Source organism: Poeciliopsis prolifica, unplaced genomic scaffold (genome assembly GCF_027474105.1).
Source record: "Poeciliopsis prolifica strain line A6 unplaced genomic scaffold, Auburn_PproV2 SCAFFOLD013, whole genome shotgun sequence".
Lineage (NCBI taxonomy): Eukaryota > Metazoa > Chordata > Actinopteri > Cyprinodontiformes > Poeciliidae > Poeciliopsis > Poeciliopsis prolifica.
The window spans coordinates 11,005,001-11,025,536 of record NW_026562388.1 but is presented as its reverse complement, the minus strand read 5'-3'; the positions used below and the strand labels follow the sequence as shown (position 1 = coordinate 11,025,536).

At 39.8% G+C, this 20,536-nt stretch overlaps 2 protein-coding genes and 1 pseudogene across 2 annotated transcripts; 1 reads left to right on the top strand and 2 right to left on the bottom strand.

Moving 5' to 3' along the window:
• Window positions 1-1,364: 1,364 nt before the first annotated feature.
• LOC129365642 (delta-like protein 4) lies at window positions 1,365-10,617 on the top strand (annotated as a pseudogene).
• Window positions 10,618-13,716: 3,099 nt separating this feature from the next.
• On the bottom strand, window positions 13,717-16,082 carry LOC129365367 (GRAM domain-containing protein 4-like). The gene has a single exon (XM_055038534.1). The coding sequence runs from the start codon at window positions 15,629-15,631 to the stop codon at window positions 14,024-14,026; it is 1,608 nt and encodes a 535-aa protein (XP_054894509.1). The 5' UTR covers window positions 15,632-16,082; the 3' UTR covers window positions 13,717-14,023.
• A 2,322-nt stretch (window positions 16,083-18,404) lies between these two features.
• LOC129365359 (GRAM domain-containing protein 4-like) lies at window positions 18,405-20,478 on the bottom strand. The gene has a single exon (XM_055038525.1). The coding sequence runs from the start codon at window positions 20,364-20,366 to the stop codon at window positions 18,759-18,761; it is 1,608 nt and encodes a 535-aa protein (XP_054894500.1). The 5' UTR covers window positions 20,367-20,478; the 3' UTR covers window positions 18,405-18,758.
• Window positions 20,479-20,536: the final 58 nt, after the last annotated feature.

Sequence of the window (20,536 nt, the reverse complement as noted above, 5' to 3'; positions counted from 1 at the left end):
CTTTCCTGCGAAATGTATGCCGTCTTTTCCCCCTTGCATCATGTGAGCATGCCTGGATGGCCTTTCCAAACCATTCAGAAAGAGAAATAAATCAAACTGGCAGAACTGGTGGTATAATATTACCTATAAGAAGTATAATTCTCCAAACATTTACAGTGAGAAGAGGAATAGTTGTTTTTGCTTCGCTATGCACTGGCAAGTTTCTCAAAACGGAGATTTCTCAGCTGATTTAACATGGACAAAGTGTTTACAGTATGGCTCCATTATCTTATATAGAGTTCTGTTTTATCTTCTAAAATAAACACAAAGAAGATAAAGAAATAATACGAGGTCTGAAACATTTCTTTAGTTTTCCTTCTTGTGCAAAACAAATTTGGATTTTGGAAAATATTTTCCTCTGCTTAGAACTTTTTTATGTTTTACTTTTTGTCACAACCGTCAATGCACTTTATTAGGTCTTCATTTAAAAGACCAACACAAATTAGTGAATAAGCATAAAATCCAAGGAAAATCTGAAAAGTATGGTGTTTATTTAAATTATACCCTTACTATGATATCTTTACTGTGTTACCCCAAAATAAAATCCGGTGCAATTATTTGCCTCCAGAAGTCACCAAATTAATAGAGCACCATGAAAAATTAAATAAATAAATAAATAAAAATTATGAGGAAAAAGGTGATCTGGTCGGATGAGGTCAAGATTAACTTTTTATCCTACCTACAAAACACACACATCACAATGAAAACCCAGAGAGCGGTGAAAATGTCACACTTTGCTGGTGCTTTTCTTCAGAGTGATGGGGAAACAGCTCAGATCTGATGAGAACAGATGAAGCTAAAAACAAGGAAAGAAAGGCTGTAGCAATCTGAGCTGCAGTGGAATTATTTAGATCACAGCATGTCCATCTTTTAGACTGGATCAGCTAAGAGCTCATACTTTGCGACGCTCTTATTAGATCTGAAAAGTCATCTTCACAAACAGTTTCAATGAGCTTGAGCTATTTTATAGAAAAAATAATTCCTTATGCAAAGCTGGTGACATTTAAAAGGTTGTTCTAACACAAATGTACACCACAGTTTTCTGATTTTATTTAAAAAGCATTTAAATCTATAATTATTCTTTGGGTTCACAATATGCCCTGCCCTGCATTAGTCTACAGCAAACAATAGATTGTACATCCAGAGGAGAAATCTGTGAAAACAGGTGAATTTAAAGACATTTTTGTTAAGACTTGCATGCACTGGATGTGTTGATGTTTACACTCCAAGCAGAAAGGAAGGTGGAGAGGACAGTGGGTGGTGTTAACTGCTGGTATATAAAGCAGGAGGGGTCAGACGCCCCTCACTGGGAGCCACCATGCGCTGATGCTCCGTCACATGCTCGCATCACTGTTGGCAACACAAGCCCCGCATCAGCACAGCAGAGTCAGACACCAGCCGACCGGCACGATGGATGGGCCACATAAAGACCGCAGAATGACTCACTTGTGGATATTGACGTTACTGATGATTGTTTAACGTCCAGCACTGGATAGATAACTCGGTCTTTTTGAACTTTTTTCCCCTCTTCTGGATACGGATTGCGGATTTTATTACCAACAGGGTTTTGAAGAAGGATTATATTTATTGAATTCAGTTTCTTTTTACTTTTTCTTTTTTTTCTTTTTTTTTTTTTTTTTTTTTTTTTGCTCTTTATTTGGAATTGAAACATTTTTTTGTGGGAGGGTGAACTGATTTCTGGGATACGAACATAAAACTCTAAAGGATGGCCGATTGGTTCACCTCTATCACCGCAATAGTTATGATGTTATTTACTCAGGTATTTTTTTTTTATTACTGTTATTATTTTATTTAATGTCATCTACATAAATATATATAGGCTATATCTGTTCTGCGCTCACTCTTAATTCCCTCTTAGGTTTTGGGATCAAGCGTGTTCGAGATAGATCTTCACCACTTTCAAAATACAAAAGCTTTGCTGGCGAACGGACGCGGCTGCAGCGCGGATGGCTGCAGGACTTATTTCAGGGTTTGTCTGAAGAACTTCCAGAAGGAGGTGTCTCCTGGAAGGTGCATATTCGGCAGAGCGAGCACACCTGTCCTGGGGACCGACTCCTTCAGCATCCAACCGGACACGACCGTGCGGCTGCCGCTCAACTTCACCTGGCCGGTGAGAGCACGCGCTGGTCACATTTTAAGGCAACATGTCTGGAACTCCTCGAAATTAATGACATTATTATTTATCTTAGTTTATCATTTATATATATAATTTCGCTACAAAAAATTCTATATAAAAATAACAAAAGAAAAAAAAACAACCCAAAAACATTAATGTATATAATTCCAATCTTGAATATTCTAATGTTATGGTTTTACAATCCATTTTGTTATAATTTTTTTTCTAAAGTAAAGCCAATCTGCTACTTAATGTTCTCGCTTTATATTACCCCTTATAATGAACTGAAAGCACGTCTACATATATTTAATAATTTTCACACTTGTGTATGAAAATTAACAAAAAATGATGCGATTTAAACAATTCTGAAACATGCAATAAATCGTTTACCAATCTTCGTTTAGTTTTATTTGTGAGTTTAAAAGGACTTCTTTTTCCTCAGGGTGCTTTCTCTTTGGTTATTGAAGCTTGGTATTCTCCTGCAGCGGAGCAGCCCGGAGGTAAGGAGATGTCTGCTGCTTTTGTACCGCTAGAGGGAGACAAAGGCGTGATTGGACGGGGGGGTCAAATGTTCGTTCCAATGTTTGTTTTCACAAGGGAATCTTTTCCATACGAATGTTTTATTTGTTGCATCTTTTCGGTCGGAATATGAACTTGTAGAAAAACCATGGATACTTTTCATACTTTCTCTGCTAAATCTTAGAGAAACATTGGTGTAAGAAATCAAGAAACCCAGTTTCACCCTCTAAAATAACAACTTTGCGGGCTAAACAACTGCAATTTGAATTTATGCCTTACTGTTTTTTCTACAGATTCCAACAACCCTGAATTATTGATCAGCTCCTTTGCCACCCAAAGCCAGCTGGAAATAGGGCCTGAGTGGTCCCAGGTTGAACAGACAGGGATGGGGACGCAGACAGAGCTAAGGTACTCATATCGAATCGTCTGCAAAGAAAATTACTACGGGGCCACCTGCTCAAGAATTTGCGCTCCAAGAGACGACCGTTTCGGCCACTACACCTGCACACCTGATGGACACATAGACTGTCTGCCGGGATGGAAGGGAGAATACTGCGATAAACGTAAGCATGAGTGGATGAGGACAAACACTTGGATTTGCTTTTGCTGAAATAAGATAAGGATGGTGGTCTTGACTTTGGTTTGAGAGAATGATAGGTTGAAATAAGGATGTGAAGATGCTATGTTAGTTTAATTAATGTGGATGTGTCTTTTAATCATTTGAACTGTGTGTTCATAATTGCCTTTGATGTATTTGATTGTAATTGAGGAGAAACCAAAATTCTTTGTCTACAGTCTTCATGTTTTACATAAAAGTTACATGCTAAAAATTAATTCAGCTGGTGACAGGAGATACAACTGAGCTGTGGATGTTGGTGATCTGGCTCTCTGCCAAGGGTGCCCTTATGCTAGAAGGGTGCCCTGCTTTAAAAAAATCATATATGTTTCAGTTGCACCCAAATAACTTTGTTCTTGTTTTTTTGTATGTTCAATCAATGGGTAAGGGGCTCCCTTGTGTTGTGTAGTAAAAGCATTGAAATATTATATGACCATGCAAAAGGAAAGAAAGCATCCTATTCCCATTTTATGTTTTGGCCAATTAAAAGGCTATTGTATAGTTTATTTTTCTTAAAAAAAAATTAAGTTCATATAACTTTTTCTAGTTTATATTTTTACACTAATCAAACCTGGAGTAGATTATTCAACAGGGGCTGGATTTCAAAAGGCAGAATCAGGTGGGATAGGATTAGTTTTTAATTCCACACACGTTTCTGTTACACATGCAAATTACAGTACAGTGACAGCTAAATTCAAAGAGACTTCAAAGCTTTCACATCTTCTATTTTAGGCCTTCAAATAAAATTTTTGCAATTTTCTTGATTCTTGAAGAAGAATTCTCAAAACACCTTGTTCCACAAGAAAGTACACAAAACACTAACAGTAAATATGATTGGCCTGTATGTGGCAATGTAACACAGTCACAGAGATGTAACATGTTCCAGATGGTGTGCATCATTATTTCCATAAAACATGCCATGATCAAATGGGTAAATAATTAATCTTTAACATGTAAAATGCCTTTGTAAAAGATATGTTTTTATTTGGTGCACCAAAACTTTCAAGGTTTCCTTCTTTTCTGAGAAGACTGTGCTTAAGTCAGAAATTCATAAACAAAAAAAGAGCATATTGCATACACTTTTTAAAAAATCATTATTAGCTGATTTAGATTAAAATAAGTGTTAAAACACAAACATATGGACTGACCAACATTAGACTGAATAGTTATCTATTGATTACAGATTTCTGAAACCTTCACTCTTAAAAATATAGCTCACCCCGGGCTCCATTCAAGAACTGCCACTGCTGAGCCTTAATTTAACTTTCTCTCTGGGCGCTTGCGCTTTAATCCCACGCGGTGGTCGAAGCAGCAGCACGCGCTGGGGTTAATCGCGGCATTATCGGACGCCACGCGCCACTAAATTGAGGGTTTCTTTTGTTGATACGGCGCGGGGCAGCAGCTGCAACCGGGTCTCGAACCGTCCTCTGGAAACAATGGGTGCAGCTGTCCCTGCAAACAGGCATCTGCTGCACTACAGCAGCACGCTGAAAGAGTGTAAAAGCTGTGCAAAATCAGTACATCACAAGGGAGCAAGTATAATGGGCCTGCAATGAAAGATTCTCATATAATAGCAGGAGATCATTATAGCGTGATGAAATGCTTATCAACATAATTTTTATATAAATACTTAATGAACAGAGTGAAACTTTTAATTTCCATTTTCAGCCATCTGCCTTGAAGGCTGCAATGAAAGCAATGGGACCTGTCAAATACCAGGAGAGTGCATGTAAGTATTAACGTGTGATAACATATAATGTAACGTTAGAGATTAAAAAATTGCCGGTGTTAAAGAGTAATAATGCTGTAAGAAGAAGACCTCAGGGTCTGTACTCTTTCATTTGTTCCTCTGAGTTTTGTTTACGTGTGAGTTTAAGTTTATGCTTGAGCCAACGGTCCTGTTTTATGTGTGAACAGATGCAGAGAGGGCTGGCAGGGACTGTTTTGTGATGTGTGTAAACTTCATCCGTCCTGTAAACACGGTACCTGCGAGGAGCCGTATCAGTGCACCTGCAAAGAGGGCTGGGGAGGCATCTTCTGTGATCAAGGTGCTCCTTATTTCTCAAAAACAACAGGATGCTGGATGTTTAAGATAAAGCTAAAAGGACTGACGTTTTCACCAGTTTTTTTATGTTCTGTTTTGTTTACAGATCTGAACTACTGCACCAATCACAAACCCTGTGCCAATGGGGCCACGTGCATGAACACAGGCGAGGGTTACTACACCTGCGCCTGCCTGCCAGGCTTCGCTGGGGAGAACTGTGATTTAGAGGTCATGGAGTGTGACAGCAAGCCCTGCCACAACGGAGGCCGCTGCGTGGTGAGTCCAGGAAGTCGCTCGCTCTCCTTTCCCACAACACAGGCTTTCCTGTTTTTGTTTTCGCCTTGGTCTATCTGCAGCTCCAGGAGGATGCTATCGATTGTCAAGTCAGTCGATGACCCAGTTCACAGACTATGTACTGGAAATAGAATTCAGACTAAGAAGAATGGAGTTTGTCAGGGAAAATACAATGAAAAAAACATTTAACATTTCATTTTTTTAATAAACTTTGTTTTCCCTTTTTTCTCCTGCAGGACTCAGAGACAGGCTACTCATGCATATGCCCAAACGGGTTTGAAGGGCCACACTGTGAACACCGGATACTGACTTGTGCAGACAGGCCTTGCTTCCAGGGTGGCAAGTGCAAAGAGCAGGACAATGGAAGAAGTTACATATGCGAGTGTCCAGCTGGATACACTGGACTCAACTGTGAGAAGAAAGTGGATAAATGTACATCGCTGCAATGCGCCAACGGTAAAACATCAACTTCCGGCCCTAAGTACACTTTTACAAAAGTTTTTTTTGAAACTGAGTGTATTCCTTCATTTGAGCTACACCTGGATCCAGTAGATACACATCAGTTTTAATAATTTAGGTCTCCTCTTCCATGAAAAAAAATACATATTTTTTTATCCATCCCGCATATGTAAATTGGATTCTAGTCATGCATTTTCTGAAACTGTAACCTTTGAAATGCACATTTTAGAAATTTAAATGCATCTAATTGTTGTTTTGGTGTTTAAAAGATCAAATCAATGCTTCTGATTTGATGATAATACCGTTAGTTGCCCTTTATAATAATTTAAACCCACCAACATGTTGTTGTTTTCAGTTTTCCATCCTACATATATAAATTTGTAGATTTGCAGTAGGATGGTGTTTGATCATTTGCATTTACATTGTTTCAAAATTACTGTAGCACCCATCCTGCACCACCAGGAGGTGAAAAAGTCAATAATAATTTCATTACAATCTAATCCAAAAAGACTAGAAATAAATATGATTTATGTAATAAATTATTCATCTTACATTTGAAGTTTAATCAAAATGAAATTAAACAGATGTGGAACAACCAGTACAAGCCTCTGCTATTATGCTGTTTTTTTTTTTTTTTTAGCACATTTTCAATTTTGGTCTTTAAAAGTCTTTAAAAATCAATTTCTTTTTTTCACCAGAAACCCAATTTGCATGTAGACAAGAGAATAAAAAATATCAGAGCCAAAATATTTAATTTATGTACAAATACTAAATAACTGCATTCAAATGATTTGCTGTGCCATTTTGTTTGCTTCATTAGGTGGACATTGTGTGGTTCAGGGTAACCTCAGAGTGTGCAGCTGTCGCTCAGGTTTCTCTGGGCTGCGTTGTGAGATCAACATCGATGAATGCGCCAGAATCCATGCTCTAACGGCTCAACCTGTGTAGACCGCATCAATGACTACACCTGCATCTGCCCGCCGGGGTACATGGGCCGCCGCTGTGACAGGCCCATGAACCGCTGCACCTCTATGCCCTGCCTCAACGGTGGGACCTGCACCTATGGACCCACAGGCAAGCCCACCTGCCTGTGCGCTGCCCACTACAACGGTTTCCAGTGTCAGAACAGCAACCAGCGCTCAGTGAACACCTCCAGTCCCAACACCAGTTTGGAGCCCAGCGAAAAGCTGAACTTGGTTGCCGTCGGCTTGGGTGTTGGTCTGGTTACTGTTCTTGTGCTTCTCTGCATGACGGTGGTGATAGTACGCAACAGAAAAAAACAGCGGGACAAGGAGCTTGACTCCAAGACGATGAACAACCTCTCCAGGATGGACTTTCAGAAGGAGAACCTCATCTCCTCTGTTGAACTAAAGAACACAAACAAGAAGATCGGTCTGGAGGTGGATTGTCCCTCAGAAAAGTCTAACCATAAGTACATCAATAGCTATCAGCTGGACTACAAATCCCCCATGAGGTACAAGGATGAACTGTCACTCCTGGGCAAAGATGAAAACTGTGAAAAGACATTAGAAGAAAGAAAACATTTGAGTAGAATGTACAGGTAAGGGCACAGAAAGAAAAAAATAAGCCTCCCAGAGAGATCTTTGTGGGTTCTGGTCATTTCACTCATTTGCCATATTGTTCTTGTCTGGACTGGTTGTTTTCTATTTTACTAACTTTTGTGCCAACATTGACAACTAGGGCTTTATGGTAATTTTTCATTAATCTACTCATACTTTACTGTGAGGAAATGTGTTTTTTATGGCTGCAGTAAATACCTGCCAGCAGAGTACTTAGCATTCATTTTAGTTTGATCAGGAATCTTAATGCATCACATTTCAGACTTTTTGAACGAGCAAAATGGGGATCACAGCCCCAATCGAAAGAAAGAGGGGGTTGTGCAAACATTTCTGACCATAATGGCAAATTAATTTGAATGATACCATAGATTTCAACATTTCTATGTGTGTCTATCTAAAGAAAATAATTAAAATACTTACTAAAAACATTAATGAACTGATAATAATGACAATATGAAATGAGGGTATGATTTGGCAAAGGAAGAAATTTTTCATCATTTATAAGTTCACTAACTAATTTCTTGCATCTTGTATTTCAGTGACCTGTCAGACTGTAGAATATCAACAATATGCTCCTCTAAAGAGTCAGTCTATCAGTCTGTCTTTGTAATAGGAGAAGAGAGGCAAGAATGCATCATTGCAACTGAGGTAAGTATTTTCCTAAGAATATTATAGAAACATTTGTTGATGTTTAGTCATTCAATGCAAAAGAAGAACTTATATGTATTAGTAAATCATTGGATGTAAAGCAATACTTTAAATATTTCTGTTAATTTTGATGATTATGGCAGGCCATTGATCTGGAATACTTTTGTATGGAGTACTATATCAGGCTGATCTCCTCCATGCCAATCCAATGTGGCATGAAGGAGATCAGCCTACGCCTCAGCTGAGGTATTGAGGTCGCTTTGAACGTGATCTTAAACCAGGATGCTTTTCTGGTATTTTTCATCTTCCTTTTGACAAAACTCTTCAGATTATGTAAGAGGTCTAGGACTGGTCAATTTTCTGACCAATCTAAAACAATGATACCCTGGTCATTAAACCAGGTATTAGTACTATTGGCAGTGTGGGCTGCTGCCATGTCTGACTGGAAATGGAAATAAAGATCTTCATACAGCTTATCAGGAGAAGGAAGCATGCAGAGCTCTTAAATTGGCAGTGGCTCAACACCAGCAGATGGCATGCCTCTCTACAGCATCATTAACTAATGAAAATTCACACTAAACCTCAAGGAACCTGGACTTAGTACCTCGGTGCTCTTCCTCGAGACTCTGGGGCCCTGATCTGTTTGTGCACTTTTTACTATCACATTTTTTTCTTTTCACTTAACTTTCCATTTATGTGCTTTGAAAAAGCACTCTGTGAACTGCCATGTTTTGTGGCTTACCCTAATTTTTAATGGTTATTTTTGGAGAACTGTCAAATCATCATTCTTGCCAATGATTGTGTATTTCATAACATAGGTATAACAAAATCTCTGTGTTAAAATATGTTTTAGTATTATTCAGCTTTTTTGAGGTACTAAGTGATATTTAAGGAGATGTACCACTCAGCCCACAAAAAAAGGATACTTTAGTGTTTTCATCTGACAACTGAGACTAAAAGTGATTTGTCTTGGTTTCTTCCAGGTATAATAATCAGAACGTGTTTCTTATTGTGAAGAGTGGATCCCTTGCGGACTGTTTACACGTGTGAAGAGACTGGGATTTATTTAAAACGCAAGTTGCTGCTGTTGAAAACTTGATAACTGGATGTGCTCTCTGACTATAACTGAACTAAAGCGAATAAGCCTTTGAGAATGTACAGACCGATGCTCATGGACCTGCCTTTGACTGTTTCAACTCAAATCCTCCACTGCTTTGTCTAGCGTAACCGCGAAGCAACAAGAAGTCACTGTTCCTGTGCCGATGAGGAGGAGGAAAATGCTCACATAATTCAGCGGTAGCATGAATCAGGCTTATTTCTACTCTTTTTGACCTGCACTGTACTATGCAAACAAAAGGACACACACACACACACACAAAAAAAAAAACTACTGAAAACGGTTTATTTGTGAGGTTTATATTTGGGATTCTGTAATTCAAATCTGTTTTTATAGAGAATGTATGATCACAAAAGCCTTAAATGTGTGTAGGAAAACCATTTTTGCCCCACCTTATCTTGATTTCTTTGCACAGCATCTCGGTGGTAGCCATAATTGATCAAAAGATGCAAAAAAAAAAAAAACAGACTAAAATACCATGCAGGGAAACTTATAACTGGGCCTTGTCTGTTTTATGCAAACTCACCCCAATAAAGACAAAGACACATGTGAAGTGACTATCATACCAAGGACGCCTTCAGTGGAAATTGCTGAACCAATAATGCTATTTTGTAAGATTAGTATTTCAGTAGTAATTTAATTATACAAAGCACTGATCTTTTTATGTTTCAGAAGATTGTTTTGTATATAATGTATATTTATATGTTGAGATTAGATGTGTTTTAAGTTGATGCCACCAAAATGGCAAATTTGTCTTTTTGTGTTTTATTTTATTAATATTATTATATATTTTTTTTATTTTGCTATAAAAAAAAGACATGCAGAACACATATCTGGTACACTGTTTATTTGTGGGTTGTCTGTGAGTTTCTTGTGGTCAAAGTAGAGATTTTACACTAAATTGTCCGTAAGCTCTGTCTATGTCAGCTGACCTGAAACGTGGCTCATAGATGCATTAATATTTGCCCTGGTCGGTTTTGTCATACTGTGTCTATAGTGGCGTTGTGTCAGTTTGATGTGAAAACAATGTGCAAGCATCCATTCAGTGGACAAAATTGTAAATGAAAACATTCAAATGAAAATATCTACTTAAAAGGTGTGTATATGAAAATAAAGAGGCCTTATGGTCTTAATGCTTTACTGCTTAACATAGCAGCTGCTGTACCTTTACCTCTCTGGTTACTTATCATCAGTCATATTCTACGCAAAAGAAAACGAAGGCAAAATTATGCACTGCAGACACTGCTGGTCATACTTCTTACCAAACCTGGCGACAATTTGGAAAAAGGAGTCCTTATTCAAGTCTATTTACAACCTGAGAAACTTTTGAAAAATCTGACTTTTAATTTGAGTGCATTGATTCCAGTGTTAAAAAATATAAAAAAATATAATGTTACCTTGTTTAACTCCCTTTTCCCCATAAAGGACAGATCTTAGACTTCTGTATTACTTCTCAAGGTTGGTGTACAGAGAGAGACATCTCCATTTTTTTATGGCTATTGAGGGGCTAACAAGTCCTTCTCTTTTTAGTCAGTAAAACATTTTGGGAATATATATATATATATATATATATATATATATATATATATATATATATATATTATATATATATATATATATATATATATATATATATATATATATATATATATATATATATATATATATATATATATATATATATATATATATATATATATAGCTGACTGGATAGCTCAATACATAAGGCATCAGAATATCACCCGAGAAGGGCAGGGTTCGAATCCAGTCTGGGTCCTTAGGCAAGACCCTTCAAGCTACTGCCTACCTCATACCATGAGAGATACTTTTGCATGAGAGACACTTGTGCAAACCACTTGCACAAGTGTCCATCAAATGTGGCATATACCAAGGAGATGCTCTGTCCCCGCTACTGTTCTGCATAGGCCTGAACCCCCTCAGCCAAATTATCAACAAGACTGGCTACGGATACCGACTCAAAAATGGGGCCAACATCAGTCACCTTCTATACATGGATGACATCAAGCTGTATGCCAAGAGTGAGCGAGACATCGACTCACTGATCCACACCACCAGGATCTACAGCACTGACATTGGGATGTCATTCGGACTAGAGAAGTGTGGTCGGCTGATCACAAAGAGGGGGAAGGTGATCCGCACAGAAGGAGTCTCACTCCCACAAGGAATTACAATAGCAGACATAGAGGACAGTTACAAGTACCTAGGTATACCACAAGCAAATGGCAACCTCGATGAGGCCACAAGGAAAGGAGCCACAGCTAAATACCTCCAACGAATAAGGCAAGTCCTGAGAAGCCAGCTCAATGGCAAGAACAAAATCTGTGCGATAAACAGCTATGCCCTGCCAGTAATCAGATACCCTGCTGGAATAATTAGCTGGCCAAAGGAGGAGATAAAAGCCACAGATATTAAGACTAGAAAGCTACTAACCATGCATGGAGGGTTCCATCCCAAATCCAGCACCATGAGACTGTAAATGAGCCGCAAGGAGGAGGCAGAGGACTAGTGAGTGTGAGAACCACTGTCCAGGACGAAACAACTAAGATCCATAAATACATCAGGGACAAAGCCTCAACAGACAATGTGCTCAGTGAATGTCTCAGACAACAGGGAACGGAGGTTGAGGTGCCAGAGATACCATCATGGGAGGACAAGCCCCTACATGGGATGTACCACCAGCAAATAACCCAAGTGGCTGATATCAGTAAATCCTACCAATGGCTGGAAAAAGCTGGACTCAAGAACAGCACAGAGGCCCTCATCCTGGCCGCCCAGGAACAGGCCCTAAACACCAGAGCAATAGAGGCCCAGATCTACCACACCAGACAAGACCCAAGGTGTAGGTTGTGCAAGGACGCCCCTGAGACAGTCCAGCACATAACAGCAGGGTGCAAGATACTGGCAGGGAAAGCGTACATGGAACGACATAACCAAGTGGCAGGCATAGTGTACAGAAACATCTGTGCAGAATATGGACTGGAAACCCCGAGATCAAAGTGGGAAACACCCCCAAAGGTGGTGGAGAACGCCAGAGCTAAGATCTTGTGGGACTTCCAGATCCAGACAGACAGAATGGTAATGGCGAACAAAGCAGACGTTGTCGTAGTGGATAAACATCAGAGGAAAGCCGTTGTGGTAGATGTAGCAATACCAAGTGATTGCAACATCAGAAAAAAGGAGCACAAGAAACTGGAGAAATACCAGGGCCTCAGGGAAGAACTGGAGAGGGCCTGGAAGGTGAAGACCACAGTGGTGCATGTGGTCATCGGGGCCCTCGGGGCAGTAACCCCCAAACTGGAGCAGTGGCTACAACAGATCCCAGGAACAACATCAGACATCTCAGTCCAGAAATGTGCAGTCCTTGGCACAGCCAAGATACTGCGCAGGACGCTCAAGCTCCCAGGCCTTTTGTAGAGGACCCGAGCTCAGAGGATAAGAACCACCCGCGGTGGGTGAGAAGGAAATTTTTTTTACATATATACACACACACACACATATATATATATATATATATATATATATATATATATATATATATATATATATATTATATATATATATATTTGTATATATATATATATATATATATATATATATATATATATATATATGTGTGTGTGTGTGTGTATATATATATGTGTGTGTGTGTGTGTGTATATATATATATACATATATACACATATGTGTGTGTATATATATATATATATCTTATTTTAGAAAGAAGGAATTTATTTATTTTTATTTGCATTTTTAATGTTTCTCAAATAAAAATAAAAATATGTATATATGTAAATATACCTATATATGTGTATGTATATACATATATATATATATATATATATATATATATATATATATATATATATATATATATATATATATATATATATATATATATATATATATATATATATGTGTGTGTGTGTATATATATATATATACATATATACACATATATAGGTATATTTACAAATATGTGTGTATATATATATATATATATATATATATATATATATATATATATATATATCTTATTTTAGAAAGAAGGAATTTATTTATTTTTATTTGCATTTTTAATGTTTCTCAAATAAAAGAAAAAAAAAAATATATATATATATATATATATATATATATATATATATATATATATATATATATATATATATATATATATAGTATATCCTGGTGCTCCTCCCGAGTCGTCGCCTCCTGGTGCTCCTCCCGAGTTGTCGCCTCCTGGTGCTCCTCCCGCGTCGTCGCCTCCTAGTCGTCCCAGTGTTCCCTCGTCGCCTCCTGGTGCTCCTCCCGAGTCGTCGCCTCCTGGTGCTCCTCCCGCGTCGTCGCCTCCTGTTGCTCTTCCCGAGTCGTCGCCTCTTGTTGCTCCTCCCACGTCGTCGCCTCCTGGTGTTCCTCCCGCGTCGTCGCCTCCTGGTGCTCCTCCCGAGTCGTCGCCTCCTGGTGCTCCTCCCGCGTCGTCGCCTCCTGTTGCTCCTCCCGAGTCGTCGCCTCATGGTGCTCCTCCCAAGTAGCTGCAGCACTAGAGTGCAAGTCACTCTATATTTGCACACTGCAGAGCTGCCTGTTCAAACACCTTTCTCATCTGGGAGGAGATGGCTTGATACGCCCGTTTGCTGTGTATCATTGCAGTAAACAAGAGTGGCTTTTTGGTGGTTGCCGTTGCAATTGACATCCCCCTACCTGAGCCGGGCAGTCCTGTTATAAGTTTATACCTCTTGAAGTCTGTGATGTCCTTCAATTTTACAGCTGTGTGGAACTTGGTTATGGAGTTCTTAAAACACAAATAATTCTCTGTGACATAGAGAACTCCATAACCGCCGAATTCTTTTGATGTTATATTCCTGTCTCTATTCACCATATAGCAATGCCAGCCGGTCTTAAACTCAGGCAGAGGTTGCTCTGTCTCTGGGATGTTAAACATTTCATGAAATGGTTTTTTCTTTTTCAGGAAATGGAACGGGCTGCCAACGTTTCTGAAATGAGCAGCGGTGAAGCTGCTCAGTCGAGCCCTTGTTGCAGCAAACAGGCTGTGGCGCTTGTCGTCTTTGTGATCTTGCAGCTGTGAGTCGACGGGTAACCTTTCCCAGAAAACTGCGAAGGTGTCGTAGCGCTTCCTTAGGTTGGGGTAAGTGTTAAAGATGGAGTCAACGATGAAGAACTTTAGGCCGGCAGAAAAAACTAAGATTGATCCCATCATCTGATATGGTAAAAAGCACGAAAAGAAGAAGAACACCCACAGTAAAATGTAGAACTTCATGGTCGTGTCTGGCTTGACCCACATCAACAGATTTTTTCCCTTCTCGAGGGTGTCGGCTATCAGTCCAAACAGGTTCTGGGTTTGATGAAGAACATCGTGAACCTGATGGAGCTTCTCTCTCCATGACGGGTGTGCCTTTGGTAGTCCCAGCGGCTCAGTCAGCTCCGGGACGATGCTCCAGTTAATATTCCAGCCTTTTGTAATTAAATAATTCAAAGAAAGGCGGAGAATTAATAGCAGCAGCAACATGGGGATGGTCCAGCCATGCCACGCTGTGTAGAGGTATGTGACAAACCAAAATAGAGACAGGTGTCGAGAGTTCCAGTTGGACAGGGCATCCAGGTTATTGCAAAGATTTTGGAGAGGAATGGCATCTCGTTCCGCCCGTTTCATGTTCTCTTCTAACTTCTTAGGTCTCAGTTTGTCCTCTTTCTTTGCAATTGGGTCCTCTGGCTGGACGAGTAGATCTCCAAAGTAATCTTCAAATTGATGGGACAACCTTTTCCAATAAGTGTTCCACACAGAGTCATTGTCCTTCGGAGGTGGTGGAATGTGAGATGACTCAGGTGACATATCTTCAATCTTTCTTGGATCTCTGTGGTGTTCCTTCCTCAGTTCCCGTTGAAGTAATTTAATATAATTCTCATTTTTTTCGACCTTCTTCCTTAGCAGCTCTTGTTCTTCGAAGGAATCTTGCAGCCGTCTCTGCATCTCTTTGATTTCCCCCGCTGTCACAGGAATTATCTGGGCTTCCTGCTCCAGTTCTGAGTCAGATTCACTCAGGTCATCCTCGCGTACTTTAGTCAAGTCTTCATCACTGGAGTCAAGTGAGATTTGTGGCTCAAGGCACGGAAAATGGATTTTCTTGGAGCACTTCGACATTTTTGTTGCTGCTGATTCGACTGTCTGACAGAACTTTATGGGCTCAATTTTGGCGTGCAAGACATGCAAGCTTTAGAACTTCTTTGATCTTTTGTGATGTACATGATGTCTTTTATGACCTCATCAGTGAGGTCACTGGAGGTCTGAGGCAAGGTCTCGCTTCTGATCGTTGTTATGGAAACGATCAGATCAGTTCTGCATGAGTCAAGCTGAAATAACGACTAAATACTTAAATAATAAGTCATACTTTTTATTTATTTAACATGAAGAGATTAACAGTAGATTTCTATGAGATTGAACTTTTGCGTTTGTGGTTTTCCGCTCCAGCGCCATTAAAACTGTATCTCAGCAACCCTGAATAGGATCGCCGCCCATCCCGTGAAATAGGGAGTCGTCCCATATTTGGCCGTTAAATATGCGTCCTGTGTTGAACCGATACATAACTGTCCCATAGACACACCTGTAATAAACACATCAACATTAAGTTTAACAATAATGGCCAAATATATATATATATATATATATATATATATAATATATATATATATATATATATATATATATATATATATATATATATATATGGGAGTCTCACTCCCACAAGGAATTACAATAGCAGACATAGAGGACAGTTACAAGTACCTAGGTATACCACAAGCAAATGGCAACCTTGATGAGGCCACAAGGAAAGGAACCATACCTCCAACCTCCAACGAATAAGGCAAGTCCTGAGAAGCCAGCTCAATGGCAAGAACAAAATCCGTGCGATAAACAGCTATGCCCTGCCAGTAATCAGATACCTTGCTGGAATAATTAGCTGGCCAAAGGAGGAGATAAAAGCCACAGATATTAAGACTAGAAAGCTACTAACCATGCATGGAGGGTTCCATCCCAAATCCAGCACCCTGAGACTGTACACGAGCCGCAAGGAAGGAGGCAGAGGACTAGTGAGTGTGAGAACCACTGTCCAGGACGAAACAACTAAGATCCATAAATACATCAGGGACAAAGCCTCAACAGACAATGTGCTCAGTGAATGTCTCAGACAACAGGGAACGGAGGTTGAGGTGCCAGAGATACCATCATGGGAGGACAAGCCCCTACATGGGATGTACCACCAGCAAATAACCCAAGTGGCTGATATCAGTAAATCCTACCAATGGCTGGAAAAAGCTGGACTCAAGGACAGCACAGAGGCCCTCATCCTGGCCGCCCAGGAACAGGCCCTAAACACCAGAGCAATAGAGGCCCAGATCTACCACACCAGACAAGACCCAAGGTGTAGGTTGTGCAAGGAGGCCCCTGAGACAGTCCAGCACATAACAGCAGGGTGCAATATACTGGCAGGGAAAGCGTACATGGAACGATATAACCAAGTGGCAGGCATAGTGTACAGAAACATCTGTGCAGAATATGGACTGGAAACCCCGAGATCAAAGTGGGAAACACCCCCAAAGGTGGTGGAGAACGCCAGAGCTAAGATCTTGTGGGACTTCCAGATCCAGACAGACAGAATGGTAATGGCGAACAAAGCAGACGTTGTCGTAGTGGATAAACATCAGAGGAAAGCCGTTGTGGTAGATGTAGTGATACCAAGTGATTGCAACATCAGGAAAAAGGAGCACAAGAAACTGGAGAAATACCAGGGCCTCAGGGAAGAACTGGAGAGGGCCTGGAAGGTGAAGACCACAGTGGTGCCTGTGGTCATCGGGGCCCTCGGGGCAGTAACCCCCAAACTGGAGCAGTGGCTACAACAGATCCCAGGAACAACATCAGACATCTCAGTCCAGAAATGTGCAGTCCGTGGCACAGCCAAGATACTGCGCAGGACGCTCAAGCTCCCAGGCCTTTTGTAGAGGACCCGAGCTCAGAGGATAAGAACCACCCGTGGTGGGTGAGAAGGGAATTTTTATATTTATATATATAAAGAAAAAAACCTGCGGTGGGTGAGAAGGAAATTTTTTTTACATATATACACACACACACACACACACACACACACACATATATATATATATATATATATGTAAATGTAAATAAAGGAATTTATTAATTTATATTTGCATTTTTAATGTTTCTCAAATAAAAATAAAATATGTATATATGTAAATATACCTATATATGTGTATATATATATACACAAATATATATATATATATATATATATATATATATATATATATATATATATATATATATATATATATATACACAAATATATATATATATATATATATATATATATATATTATATATATATATATATATAATATATATATATTTTAGAAAGAAGGAATTTATTTATTTTTATTTGCATTTTTAATGTTTCTCAAATAAAAGAAAAAAAAAATATATATATATATATATATATATGTGTGTAAATGTAAATAAAGGAATTTATTTATTTTTATTTGCATTTTTAATGTTTCTCAAATAAAAATAAAAATATGTATATATGTAAATATACCTATATATGTGTATGTATATACATATATATATATATGTGTGTGTGTGTGTGTGTGTGTATATATATATATATATATACATATATACACATATATAGGTATATTTACACATATGTGTGTGTATATATATATATATATATATATATATATATATATCTTATTTTAGAAAGAAGGAATTTATTTATTTTTATTTGCATTTTTAATGTTTCTCAAATAAAAGAAAAAAAAAAATATATATATATATATATATATATATATATATATATATATATATATATATATATATATATATATATAGTATATCCTGGTGCTCCTCCCGAGTCGTCGCCTCCTGGTGCTCCTCCCGCGTCGTCGCCTCCTCCCGCGTCGTCGCCTCCTAGTCGTCCCAGTGTTCCCTCGTCGCCTCCTGGTGCTCCTCCCGAGTCGTCGCCTCCTGGTGCTCCTCCCGCGTCGTCGCCTCCTGTTGCTCTTCCCGAGTCGTCGCCTCTTGTTGCTCCTCCCACGTCGTCGCCTCCTGGTGTTCCTCCCGCGTCGTCGCCTCCTGGTGCTCCTCCCGAGTCGTCGCCTCCTGGTGCTCCTCCCGCGTCGTCGCCTCCTGTTGCTCCTCCCGAGTCGTCGCCTCCTGGTGCTCCTCCCAAGTAGCTGCAGCACTAGAGTGCAAGTCACTCTATATTTGCACACTGCAGAGCTGCCTGTTCAAACACCTTTCTCATCTGGGAGGAGATGGCTTGATACGCCCGTTTGCTGTGTATCATTGCAGTAAACAAGAGTGGCTTTTTGGTGGTTGCCGTTGCAATTGACATCCCCCTACCTGAGCCGGGCAGTCCTGTTATAAGTTTATACCTCTTGAAGTCTGTGATGTCCTTCAATTTTACAGCTGTGTGGAACTTAGTTATGGAGTTCTTAAAACACAAATAATTCTCTGTGACATAGAGAACTCCATAACCGCCGAATTCTTTTGATGTTATATTCCTGTCTCTATTCACCATATAGCAATGCCAGCCGGTCTTAAACTCAGGCAGAGGTTGCTCTGTCTCTGGGATGTTAAACATTTCATGAAATGGTTTTTTCTTTTTCAGGAAATGGAACGGGCTGCCAACGTTTCTGAAATGAGCAGCGGTGAAGCTGCTCAGTCGAGCCCTTGTTACAGCAAACAGGCTGTGGCGCTTGTCGTCTTTGTGATCTTGCAGCTGTGAGTCGACGGGTAACCTTTCCCAGAAAACTGCGAAGGTGTCGTAGCGCTTCCTTAGGTTGGGGTAAGTGTTAAAGATGGAGTCAACGATGAAGAACTTTAGGCCGGCAGAAAAAACTAAGATTGATCCCATCATCTGATATGGTAAAAAGCACGAAAAGAAGAAGAACACCCACAGTAAAATGTAGAACTTCATGGTCGTGTCTGGCTTGACCCACATCAACAGATTTTTTCCCTTCTCGAGGGAGTCGGCTATCAGTCCAAACAGGTTCTGGGTTTGATGAAGAACATCGTGAACCTGATGGAGCTTCTCTCTCCATGACGGGTGTGCCTTTGGTAGTCCCAGCGGCTCAGTCAGCTCCGGGACGATGCTCCAGTTAATATTCCAGCCTTTTGTAATTAAATAATTCAAAGAAAGGCGGAGAATTAATAGCAGCAGCAACATGGGGATGGTCCAGCCATGCCACGCTGTGTAGAGGTATGTGACAAACCAAAATAGAGACAGGTGTCGAGAGTTCCAGTTGGACAGGGCATCCAGGTTATTGCAAAGATTTTGGAGAGGAATGGCATCTCGTTCCGCCCGTTTCATGTTCTCTTCTAACTTCTTAGGTCTCAGTTTGTCCTCTTTCTTTGCAATTGGGTCCTCTGGCTGGACGAGTAGATCTCCAAAGTAATCTTCAAATTGATGGGACAACTTTTTCCAATAAGTGTTCCACACAGTGTCATTGTCCTTCGGAGGTGGTGGAATGTGAGATGACTCAGGTGACATATCTTCAATCTTTCTTGGATCTCTGTGGTGTTCCTTCCTCAGTTCCCGTTGAAGTAATTTAATATAATTCTCATTTTTTTCGACCTTCTTCCTTAGCAGCTCTTGTTCTTCGAAGGAATCTTGCAGCCGTCTCTGCATCTCTTTGATTTCCCCCGCTGTCACAGGAATTATCTGGGCTTCCTGCTCCAGTTCTGAGTCAGATTCACTCAGGTCATCCTCGCGTACTTTAGTCAAGTCTTCATCACTGGAGTCAAGTGAGATTTGTGGCTCAAGGCACGGAAAATGGATTTTCTTGGAGCACTTCGACATTTTTGTTGCTGCTGATTCGACTGTCTGACAGAACTTTATGGGCTCAATTTTGGCGTGCAAGACATGCAAGCTTTAGAACTTCTTTGATCTTTTGTGATGTACATGATGTCTTTTATGACCTCATCAGTGAGGTCACTGGAGGTCTGAGGCAAGGTCTCGCTTCTGATCGT